Source organism: Colias croceus, chromosome 16, assembly GCF_905220415.1.
Source record: "Colias croceus chromosome 16, ilColCroc2.1".
NCBI lineage: Eukaryota > Metazoa > Arthropoda > Insecta > Lepidoptera > Pieridae > Colias > Colias croceus.
The window spans coordinates 1,903,263-1,916,584 of NC_059552.1; the positions used below are offsets into that span (position 1 = coordinate 1,903,263).

The 13,322-nt window shown below is 32.7% G+C and overlaps 1 protein-coding gene across 1 annotated transcript in view; it reads left to right on the forward strand.

The window, feature by feature from the left end:
* The window catches only part of LOC123698597 (acetylcholine receptor subunit alpha-like 1), a 204,427-nt gene that overhangs the window by 144,083 nt on the left and 47,022 nt on the right, over positions 1-13,322 (forward strand). Inside the window, exon 4 of the mRNA XM_045645306.1 lies at positions 12,224-12,427. Coding sequence (XP_045501262.1) covers positions 12,242-12,427 — 186 coding nt within the window. The 5' untranslated portion in view covers positions 12,224-12,241. The remainder of the gene's footprint in view (positions 1-12,223; positions 12,428-13,322) is intronic.

Sequence of the window (13,322 nt, forward strand, 5' to 3'; positions counted from 1 at the left end):
AAACTCTGTTTGCCTAGGGTTAAAAGTTGCATTTTTTATATGGACATTATTTTTCAATTTTTTATAGTACATAACTACAGCAGAAATAATTTCAATTGCTTGATTTGCTCGAGGCTCTTATGACTATATAAAAGTTCTAGTGTTAGTTTTAAAGTTATAAAAAAATAATTTATCAGATTCACTTGATTCATAAATTTTATTAATTTACGGTCTCAATAAATTGGTATAACATGCCGTTCTGCATTCTCTTAATATAGGTTTTAATAATTCAATCTACGATTTTTCTAGAAACAAAATGCCATCAATGGTCTTCAATTGTATTTTGTTTCTAGAAAATTCTTGATATTTAAAAATAATTAAAATTGTGAAATGCAGCAACTTTACCGCCACAAAATTATCAACACGCAATTTTCGGATCATACGGGCGATTGACCGCAGCTTATCTGTGGCAATCATCCTGCTCTCGACGCGTCACTCGACCTACGTCACGTGGAACATTACCTTTTTTAATTTGATCTTTTTTAACCCTTAATTCGACAGATTTTTTTTGTAATTAAATTTGTATCTGTGTTACTAATTTCAGTTCTTAGCTTATCTAGGACCCTAAAAAAAATACAAAAAAAAATCTATTGTTTTCAGGTTCCTGAAAAACCTATGTCCTATATACTGGACCATATCAAGTTTACAACAAATTGATGCACTTGAATCATGTGTAGTATATTTCTCATTGTCAAAAAGGTAGAATATAAAAACCAGAGGTTCAATAGAATATTATTCAATATATTTTGGTAAATTAAGTCTCAAAGTTACATCGTTTTACGCTTAAATACTCTGTAACTCTTAAATCTTATAAATTATAAAAATCACAATTATGTTTTGAACATAATAATAGGTAATCTATGCAGTCTTTATAATAATCAACATTTAGTTAAAATAATCAGTATCAGTTATAAAAATGAGTATCAAAAATATCGATGTAGATAGTTAATCATTATTTTATCTATCTAAGTACTTATTATGAAAATTATAAAAGCAATTTCTTATGGTCACTAAGCACAACCTCTGTTTGCATTTGGAACACTGCATGTTCGTTTTATTGTTCTTGCAGAACTTACAACGTCCATAAGTGGTATATTCAGGCCAGTGGTTGTATCCATCATAACGTACAGAAACTGGGGTCCTCGGTGCACTTGGGTTTTGGATCAGAGCTTTTTTCGGTACAGGGTTTGGGGGTTCCGTCTCAACCGATCTTCCCTTTTGCCACAATTCAACTGCCAACCTCTGTCTAAACTTTTTTAGGTTTATGTTTTTCAGGCTCTTCATGTTGCATTCTCTCCTGTAGAGCAGCCAAGCATTGTTAACCGATATGTCTAACATTTGGCCAAAGATGTTCATGTACCAACGACGGCTCTTGAAAGATATTCAATAAAGAGCTATCAACATGTCGCACAGATCAACGCCTCCCATATGTTGATTGTAGTAGCTGACTAATTGGGGACATGTGACACCAAGTTTTCTTTTCTGTTCTTTGCTCCATCTCTTGACTTCTTGAACAGGGTAAGCATCTGCATAAGAACAGGCCAAAGTTACAACCTTATTATCGAACCATTTTACAATGACGATCTTTTTATCGTTATCTACGACTTGGCTAAATCTTGTGTATCATTTTCGGAACTGTCTAATAAATTCATGCGCTGTAAGCTTGAGTCAATGGGAGGGCAGGATGAGGAGGACAAATCTTCAGTTTTATTATGAATAGCAATATCCTCATCAGGTTCAGAATCAGTGTCTATATCTGAAGGAGCATATTCAGGCGGTACCAATGCTACTAAGCGTTGTCCTCTTGACATGAAGTTCTAAAAAAGACAAAAATAGTAAAATTCAAAACATATTACATGCGGATCCCTAATATAGTATTATAATAAACAACAAAAGTTAATTTTCTAATAAGTCGACAACGAGAACAATACTGGACATATAATTTTGTATATAGTTTTCTATAACTTTGATAAGGGGAAGAATACTGGACATTCAGGTAGTGGGTCTTGTAAAAACGAAACAAATCACAGTAAGACAATAAATATATTATAAGTAGCTTTATGTGTATTTTATCTGGAACTTTCAATGATACTACGAAAAAAATAAGCCGTAAAAAATGAATAAAGTGCAACTTACCGAGAGCCTGCGCACCACGTTGCTTCTTCCCACCATCTCGCCGGTGACTGCTCGATTCCCGTCGAAGTGTGTGCCTCACCGATTTTTGACAACGTAGTTAGATAGTTAAGGATTCGATTATGCCATCTTAGTTCAAGTTATAAGGTCTAGTTTTTTAGGCAGATTTTTTTTTATTCAACGCGAAGTATACTGCACGGCGTCGAATTAAGGGTGTAATACTTCATGGCTGGGATACTGAGAATTTGGTTGCTGAAAGTTTTTTTTTTTTGGTCGAATAAGTCTTCAATGACACTGAAAAAGTTTTTAAAATATTTTTGCGACAAACCGCTCTATTGTTATTGTTATTTTTTAAAGCGAATATTTATATCTCAATATTCAGTGAATTCAATAAAAAATAAAACAATTTTTTTTCTCGCGCCTAAAATTGCCAGCATACAAGTTTTTCAATAGAACTGGCTGCAAAAAGAGCGCGAAGAAAACTGACAGAAACATTCGAATTTCAAACGGGAAAACATAGGTATTTGAGTCATTTGACCAGCGCCAGCGATCTGGCGCGGACGTGTCATTCGACCTGTGTAATGGAACCCTTTGTAACGTGACTCTGGAAATTTCGTAATGGCTGCCTGTGACACGAGTGATGTGGTTGGGTTATATAAGCGTTGTACATGCAGAAAATATTCTTTTTTCATACTTGGTAGTCGATTACATGTACGACAGTGCCTTAAAATTACATATAATCAAGTATATACTTAATTACATTACAGTACATTAAATCGTAACAAACAGAATTAATATTTATTCCTTTATGAAAGCCTTTAAATTAAGTATAATTCGATGTACTTGATGGTGATAATATTATTATGATAATACGATGGTCAAATATAGAAAATGATGGTCAATTTACTGAATACGATAAAAGCTGGAAGGAATATTATTATTATAATTCATTCGAGAGATATCATTTTTTTTAGTACCTACTTGATTTTTAACATAAATGTAACAAGGCCAAGAATCTATAATATATCGCGGATAGGTCATAGGGCTCTATATACATATTATACCTTAGATTATACAGAACAAAATTTAAATTTCGAACTCTGTCACGCGAATGTTATGCAAATTAATGCTAACACTACATTCGAAGTTTATTTATTTAAAATTTAAATTTCGAACTTTTTCAATGAGTACAGCATCACCATTTTGTTCAATAAAAAAGCAAACGTTGACAAAATAACGGCTATTTTGATTCGCACCTGTATTTAGAGTTGAGTTTTGATTTTAGTTTTGAAATAATACCAAACTTAACAGATCAATAAATTTGGTAAAACGAATTGAATACATAAAAAATGTATACAAATACGTTCAACGAAGTTCTGAATATGGAGTTTCTTGCCGGTTCTTCTCCGATACTACTTTCCGAATCGGTGGTAAATGTTAAAATATGTAATGACGATTCGAAAGTGCTTCTAAAAGAAGTCTAATTGAATAAATAAATGTTTGAGTTTGAGGCTGTAAGAAATCATTGAGTTGTTGAAGTCTCGTTGTTAATTAACATCCATAGAAGGGAGAACAGATGCGACGTAATGAACGTTCATCTCTTATCAAGAAATAATCCTAACCCAGTAAAAAGTTAAATAAAACGGGGATTAAACTAACAAAATAAACAAACTAACTCGATAATTACTTGGAAACTATGATATTCGAATAAGTGGTTTCAGTGTTCAGGGGATAAATAAATTTCGTACTAAAATGACGTTTAATTAAAACGAAGCGAGTCACGGTGATATATAGCGCTCCACGTCAGTCGCAGGGCGTTGAAAGGTTATAAACGAATTAATGTTATGACGTATTAATATTATTACCTCGGGTTTTTGGAAGTCGAATGATTTATGGTTTAACTGATGTGTGAATACTGGAGGAAAGGTTTGTGTTGACTTCTTGGTTAGTGTTTTTATCAATATACTATTCTTATTCTTTACCTTCTATATGAATAGAGTATTGAGGTATAAATTTATGTTTAGTTAGATTTTCTTATCACTAACTCTACATTTTTACATACAAAGTTGACTGACTGAATGTCAAAATTCGCGTAGCTGCTAGAACTGATCGGACTTATTGCCACTATTATGTAGACATTCGCATATAAGAAAACTAGCTGTGCTTCGCGGTTTCACCCGCGTGGCTGTTCGGGTCTTAGCGTAATGATATATAACCTATAGCCTTCATCGATAAATGGGCTATTTAACACCGAAAGAATTTTTCAAATCGGACTAGTAGTTCCTGAGATTAGCGCGTTCAAACAAACGCTTCACATTCATAATATATAAGTATAGATATATTGACAAATTGTACCGAAACAGAAAATAATAAAATAGGAGACGTAAGTTTGTACTCTAAAAAAATTTTTGATCACACGAGCGAAGCTGCGGGCAGCAGCTAGTATTTTATAACAGTAACATTCACCACACTTAAACTTAAATAAAACAAGAAAAGGCAAATCCTCACTCCGCATGTCCCGAATTCCCATTTCGCACAACAGTATGAATACAGAATCCGTTTTCATAGTAAATAGCTTAAACATTAAGTCGTCTCAAGATAACCACGACAGTGCTACTGCGACGCTTTAACAAAGATTTATCGAGCAACAGCTTGACGTACAGATTTGCTGGGAAATTAGTTCTTGAGAACAGTTTGTGGATAAAATATGGATGATAAAGCACTTCGTTGCAAGGACGTGGTCTGTCTTGACTATTGCAACATGTATTCTAAAATACTATGGTTACAGTTGTTTTTCTACAGAGATTGAAAGCGTGTTCTTAGGTACTCGTACGTCTCTATGAGATGGTTCTATTTTGATTAGAGTTATAAAACTGTTGAATTTATTTTGTTTAGGTTAAATTATTGTATTGCAAGATTTGCACTATGTATATCTGCCGGTCACTTACGCACAGAGAACTTGCATAAAAGTTATTAATTCATTTTTGAAGTAAAACATTTTACTACTTGCATAAATGAAATTCCTTGAAAAAAATATTTTCCCAAATCGATATAAGACGTTTCTAGAACTAAATTGACTCCAAGATAGTGTTCTTAAACCACTAAAGGAATTTATCAAAAGCCAATAAGACATTATATAACAAAATTGGTCTTTAACTGGTGATTCAAGTTAACAAAGGCTATTTCGCTATAAAATACATAAAAGCTAAACCACAGAATCGAATGCAATTCTGAGTTCACTTCAATTTATTACATTCTTACGCTCACTGGCTGCAAAGGCTCCTTACATAGAACATCTATAGTAGCCTTTTACGTCCTTTGATACTAAAAATTTCACTGAAAACTCAAAAGTGGAAACCATTTTCGCTTTTACACAATCATCATTCTGATGGATTTCAAAAATGTTGTCTAAATCGTGTTCTAAATTTGTCTTTAATAACTTTTATTTATGAAAAATCGCATAAACGAATCTGTTCACGAATTAATGTATTAATATACTAGATTTCCACCTGCGGCTTCGCCCGCGTTTTTAAAGGATCCTCATCTGCAGTTCCCATTCCCGTGGGATTTCCGCGATAAAACCTATCCTTTATGTTAATCCAAATTACCCTCTATATGTGTGCTAAATTTCATTGTAATCGGTTCAGTAGTATTTAATTACCTTTTTTATCACTTTTCAAACTCAAACATTTATTTATTCTTCTTCTTCTTTCTTCTTCTAGAAGCACTTTTGAATCGTCACTTCTTTATCGTTAATTACATATTTTTAACATTTACCACCGATTCGGAAAGCAGTGTCTATTCAAAAAAATCACTATTAAAAGCAATCAACATTTTTTATCTGTAAATAACATTAAGGTTCCATCTGATTATTACCTAATAAGTTATTACGTTGCGTATTACAGAGTAAAACAGTTGCTAACAAATGAAACGCCAAAACAATTTAAATCAACTTTTTTCTGGCATCTCAAACGTTTTTAAAAAGAATTTCCATTTCAATTCAGCGTTGGTTCAACGAGCTGTGTAGGCCGGTATGACGTCATCCCGAGCTTCCGGTGTCGACAGGGATCGCGTCAGCTGATTTCCGGTCTCCATCATCTGTTACAGACACCCTTTGCATAAGCTAAGACTTGCTTATATTTTTCTAGAACTTGTGAGTAAATATTTTGAGTTAACGGTGAACATATCAACTTATGAGACTACTAGCTGTCCCGGCGAACTTTGTACCGCCCTGTCAATATGAACGTAATACAATGATACAAAATAAATATTTATATGGGTTGATAGGGAATAGTATTTTATTTTATTACTTCAAACACGTCTCAGAGAAAAATGATTGAATATATATGTTGTGCAGCATGGATTAACTCTTTTCAATATTAAACTGTTATCGACCACGCCAACGTTTCGTTTCACTTTAGTTGTGTTAATTATACCATTATCATTGGGCGATCGACGCTGATACAGTGGGTAACCATCGTTGCCTGTGATGGTCTCTGCCATCAATTTTCGTGGATACCTTTTGGTACACTCGCTGTCAACCATGCTTGTGTTTGGTGGTTTATTGTTTCACACGGTCCATAATAACAACGTCATGTCGGTCTGGATCGGTTTCAGGATTAGCAATCCCCGCACACTCATATATTTTATCTGCCCGAATCCTTTCGACTAACCAAATTAAAATGTGTGCATGCTGCAAGCCAGATTGTTGTCATTCGATTGAAAACATCCATCATTGAATAATCCCAAAGATGTGTTTCATTAATGTAACTCATCAGTGATCGGATTTTTTGCTTGAAAACACGTGTGGTGATGTCGTGCCGATCACTTTATATTTGTCCGGGAAGCAACAGTTGAACAATTTCCATCCATTTCATGTAATCCACATATAAATGTAATGAATAAATCTGGCCGACCATAATGACGATCATATTATTATGTCATTGCATCTTGTGCATATTCACTTGGGCTACCTGTGTATGTCGCCGGTAAAATAATCAATAGACCAACATTTTCTGCATCTTCTTCTGTGCTAATTGCATTGCATAAATGGATGCAATATTCAAAACGCAATTATAGCTTTTTTATATTGTTGACGCAGTCGACGAAATCGCAACAAATAATTGTCAGAATTTTTACATTTTTATAGAATTTTTTCAATAATTAATCGAACTAACCTTCTTGGTTAGATTCCTCACCAAAAATACCTTATTAATTTCTGAAAACACGCGTAAACACAAACATTTATGGAATTTTTATGTATCTGCTTTTATTGCACTTTTTAATAATTGATTTTAAAATAAATACAAACAATATTTATTCACCCTTTTTACTTTTTAATTATTTTACACATTTTTGAACGCATTAATGTCAAACATTATTTTCCGTATTTGACAGGATTGACAACTAATGATTGACATGTACGAAAATCAAAATTTTGGGAAAATATTTATTCGTCTAGTTTTTGTTGTTTTTATGATTTATTCTTCTATTCTGGGCGGTGACAAATCCAACGAATCCAAAATCATGAAAATTGGTTCAGCAGATCTCGAGTTATAAGTGTTGGAACATACAGACTTTCTTTTATATATATAGATTTAGAACTAGCTGCTCCGCGCGGTTTCACCCCCGTGGCTCCACTCCTGTTGGTTGGTTTTTTCTGGTTTTTTTTGCTATATAATATGTATAATACAGAATAAATAAATAGGTACTTACTTTTTTTCTGTAAATGTATACCATATGACGATATGATTAAATACTGCTGACATTAAAATGTACGGGGCTATAAAAATCACTACACATTAAAAGTGAATATCGGATTATTTCCTAAAAAAAAATAAAAATTCTAACTGACCCATATCACAAAAACGGGTCAACAAGTAAAATTGTATTATAACTACATAGGTGAAGCTTAATTCCAAAAATTGTTATCAAAAACATTGAAATCGAGTATGAATTTTCAGAAAAACATTGAAATCAATTATGAATTTATAACCAAACATTTGTAAAGAACGTTTAACATGTTAAGCGTCGACCCCGGCTCCACCTAATTTAGTATTCATTTCAAATTCGGTAAATGTAAACTAAAATAAGCTCGCTTTATGCATGAAAACAGGCATTTCGATCAATTTTCTGCTCCACTCAATTTACCGGAAGTAATATGCATATTACGAAGTAAATATTAAATTAATATTGCATTAAATGCTATTCTTCAACGTTTCTGAACGCAAACAGTTTTGTAAAGAATGCTATATAGGATTTGTTAATCATTGATACCATTGGCTTTGATTAAATTGGTTATTTAGGTAATATGGGTCAGTCTATTTTGAATTTCTGTATAGCTCTTATATGGAAATTTTTAGCATTTATGTTTTATTTGAATCATTTTGACTGACCTATTGGCTTGGTTGGTAGTGTTGTGTCAGTAGTTGGTATCTTCTAAGCCAGAGGTCGTGGGTTCGATTCCCACCAAGGGTAAATATATTTGTGATGAACATAGATATTTGCTCTGTGTCTGGGTGTTAATTATCTATATAATATTTATTTAAAATTATACATGTATGTTTATCAGCCATCTGGTTTCCATAACACAAGCGAAAGCTTAGTATGTGATCAGATCGTGCCGTGTGTGAAAATAGTCCTAAAATATTTATTTACTACTTATTTTATTATTTCAGACTGTATTCTATCTAAAAAGGGGAGAGGTGAAATGAACATTTAAGATTTAGATCTAGTGTTAAAATTTCCACATTATCTAGATTCACACGTTGACCGCATACTGTATCTGAATACGAATTACGGAGGTAAAATAAATCAAAAGACTGAATTCAGGATCGCAGGCAATCTCTTACATTACCACAAACGATGCTGTCAAACTAAAATAAACCGTAAAACAAGAAGCATAGAGTTCCAAATCCTTATTGAAAGCTGTTAGCTGCCTGATATTAAACGCTCACTGAAAAACAATTTTCTAATCCGAAACTAACCTTATTCGGTCACGAGTAACGTTCAAATTGCTTTTTCATATTTTAGCCTGATGAAGGGATGTTTTCCGGTATTTTTGTTAAATTATTTTTTCTTGGAGCGTTTTTTCAATTAGTACTTATGTCTAGAGGGAAAATGTAATTTTAGTTTAATCTCTCGAGAATGGAAGTTTGTGAGTCAAGTATAGCTTAAATTTTTAAAGAGCAAAAAATTGATGAGCTCTACGTTTAAAATTAAAAAATTCCTGCCTTAATAGCGTACTCATAGATTTTATTTGAGACACTTGCGTCTAGGTCATTATAATTTTTCAATTTAACATGAAGTTCATTTTTTGCTAATCATTATATTTTTTTATAATTTATTATTATTTATTTCGATACTGGTAGGAAACAAGATATGTTTATAAAGGAGATACTTACGCATATTTGTTTAAAGATTTAAATCAGCTGCAGTGTGTATTGATTCCTTCAATTATGAAGTTCAATACATTATTATTAAAAATATTGATTATACTGATCTTTTGTTGAATCAAATAAATGTTTCCATTTAACGAAAGGTTTAACCAAAAATTAATAATATACAAAAAACATATTACAAGATAATCGAGTAAACATTACAGAATACAAACTTGACATAATTACCTAAAACAATCGCTCATGTAATTCCGAACGAAGATATTGATTAAAAGGAAACATTTCCATTTCATTACAGAATTTAACATAATTGATTTCCGTTCATTATGTATGTATATCAACAAATTTACTGAAGCCCAATTTGCTGGATGATTGTATGTAAACGGATTTACCGAGTATAGTAAGGTTTATTACTTCTTTTTGTTAATGCTAGGTTTCAATTGGTCTCTGAATCAATAAAATCGATTGCTAGCAGGTTATGTATTTGCTGAATACAATTTATGGTACTTATTTTTATATTTTTCAATTTCATTAAGCTGATCAGATGCTAATTTTGTTTATTTAATCAGTAAAAGTATTTTTAAATTACGTTATTATACTATGCGATAATTACGTATACTGTCACTTTAAAAATATACTCTATTATACTACATTTATACCCATAGCCTTAGATTACAAAATAAAAGACAGATGGAGCGTTGCCGAACTAAACCGAATAATTTATCGTCATTTTCAATAAAGCTATGTGTGCTGTCATTTCACCGCTGCACTGTACGTACACGGTGCTTCTGTGTGCGTGTAATGTTGCCAGATATTGAAAAATTTCCCAAAATTTTCCCCGACTACGGAAATTTATTACATAAAGTACCTGCCTACTAAAGTTATATATGGACAAAATAATTGTATTCAATTTTTTATTAAATAAATTACATAAAAAAAGTTTCAATATTAACTATAATAATTATATTATTTTTTATTTTTCATAATAATATATGAATACGAATAGCGGTAGTTTTTAGTCGAGAATACGGGACATTTTTCATCATATCCATCATGGAGTTCACATAAATTAAATCGCTAGCGAAAACGACTATGACGTTTTCAAGCTTTATAAAAGTAACAAAATAATGTATTATGCTTATTAAAATAATCTAATAATTATCATGAACCTTTAGTGCACTATACAAATAATCACATTCACGATCGAAAAATCCAACAGCATTACCCTGAAGATCTTTTAACCATTTTACCGTTTTACCAATAAAAATGGCAAATTCATTTTCAAAATACTGGCAACATACGTTGAAGTTTTGTATTCCTTCATATCTGTAAAATTATTATTCGTATTAAAGAAATAAATCAGCCAAATAATCTACAGAAAACCTGTGAAACGATGTTTTATCTTTTTTTTGTTTTCGGGAACAAATTTTACAGCGTTTTATTATCACAAGACGGCATTTTTTTACTAAAATTGCAAACCCTTTCTGACGTATTGCATGACACTATATGCGCTATAGCACTTGTGCAGCGACGTATTTGTTTTTGATTTCGTATTTTCTTTGACAAGGGCGACCGCGACGGGCGGTTGTCATGCTCCATCTGTACTTTATTTTGTAATCTAAGCCCATAGCACACCCCGGACACTCCACACAAAATTATCGTTTTGACAGTCACACTGTAGAGACTGCAAATGTGTGTGTTAACGCTTTATGGTTGGCACATTTGTGACTAGCGTAAAAAAAAATCGCGTTTTTCCGATGAAATACATCCGTAAACAGCACAATATCTAACCATTTTCTACGAAAAACGATAATCACAAATCCAAAATAATAAAATTACTTTAAGTCAATTTGATTAATGTTGTCATCTTGGTTGCGTATCGTCCTTGCAGAAAAATGCGGACCATTTTTAGGCTGATCGTGCGGGGTGAGGTAAGTGTTTAATTTTGGCGGGAGGCGGAGAGTGTCCGTTCTGTAGCGTTTAGCTACTATTATGTATTCTGTGCCCATAGTTAGCTACCTGCTTGTTAATAATGCTACGCCTATAAGCTTTACAGCATTATCCTTACAGGAAGGAAATTATTATATTTCAATTTCATCCAATCAGTTCGTTTTCTGTACTTCTGATGTAATTTAATAAACATGATTTACGAGCCAATCGCATTCACAGTACAAACTGTTGCTGAAATTTTGACAAAATTAATTTCGTATTAATTTATTGGCACACGCTGTATCGTACAGGGTTAATTAGCTTTATTACAAATTAAGTATTATATTTTTATTGAATGTTTGACTTATTATTTTGGAGTCAAGTTGGATTACTTATACCTAGAAAGAACGATGTTATCAATGATATGGAGTGATTTAGTAAATGCCTGACGTAATGGAGTAACTTTATAAAGTTTCGTAGTTCAATCAGTTGACTGATTATAAGATATTTGAGGATTAAATATCGACGTACTCACTTTTATTTTACAACAATAGAACTTCATTTAAATCAGTTACAATTACCAAAAAGGTAAAAGGAAAAAGTAAGATATGAAATAAGAACCTTTCGTCCTTTTCGTCCACATCTCTTATAAAATAACAAATACAGAAATAGAGGAGATACTAACAGAAACAGATAAGATTCTAACCCACGTTCATTGTCCACAGGGGAGGTGTTAGCCTAAGATGGTGTTGGCGTTTGTGGTCGGCGTACTGTGCGTGTGTGGCCGCCTAAGCGTCGCGAACCCAGAAGCGAAGCGGCTGTACGACGATCTCTTGTCCAACTACAACCGGCTCATCCGGCCCGTGGGTAACAACTCCGACCGGCTCACCGTGAAGATGGGGCTGCGGCTCAGTCAGCTGATCGACGTTGTGAGTACCTACCTTGTTTCATTACAATTAGAAAACTCCATACACACGGATCTCTGTAGAAGCTAAGCGGCTGTACGACCTCTTGTCCTACCACAGACTTTTTTTATCTGTCTTAATCGTGGTTCTAGTGCAAATTAGTTACGGTTTCCATGTGATATGTATATAACTATCATAGGAGTGATAGAGAATAAGGAGCTAGAGCATCCTCAAAAAGAAATGGATAATATCTGGATTGTAATTTGTTAATGTGCTATTTTTAATAGATATCGGATCAAAAGTCGAATATACTTGAACATTTTTAAACACCCATCCTCTCATCATTGGTAACATAGCTGGATGGATTTCGTCCATCCTCACATTATTGATATAAGCACCTACTTACAAACTATCTTCAGCACTTTTTCCACTTCTATGGTCTTCTCAAAACAATTCATATCGCTGTTTAATTTAGTCCCGATCTATTAGCATTTTACGTAAAAGAGATACATTAATCCAACCTCGCATACTTTACTGTTTATTATAGATGGTAGGATTAAATAATTGATGGAATTTGGTTGTGAGTAATTCTCGTATCGACACTACATAACTGGATATAGAAAATGGTATTCGCGGAAATTAATTGAATGTGTCCATTCTGATATTAATACGGAATTCTGAAGGTAATGGAAATCCTAAAACACCTATAGTAGAAAAAATAATTTATGGCATAGTAATTAGGTATAACCAGGAAATTAAAAATTGTTAAATCAATTTATGTAAATCACAAAATGTCTTTATACCCACTTATTAAAAAAGTAAGGATCTATAATTTTTTTGAAAATTCAATATAGTCTATGTTGCTCAGTGAAGATGCAGCTTTCTAATGGTGAAAGTATTTATGAAATCAGTTATCAGT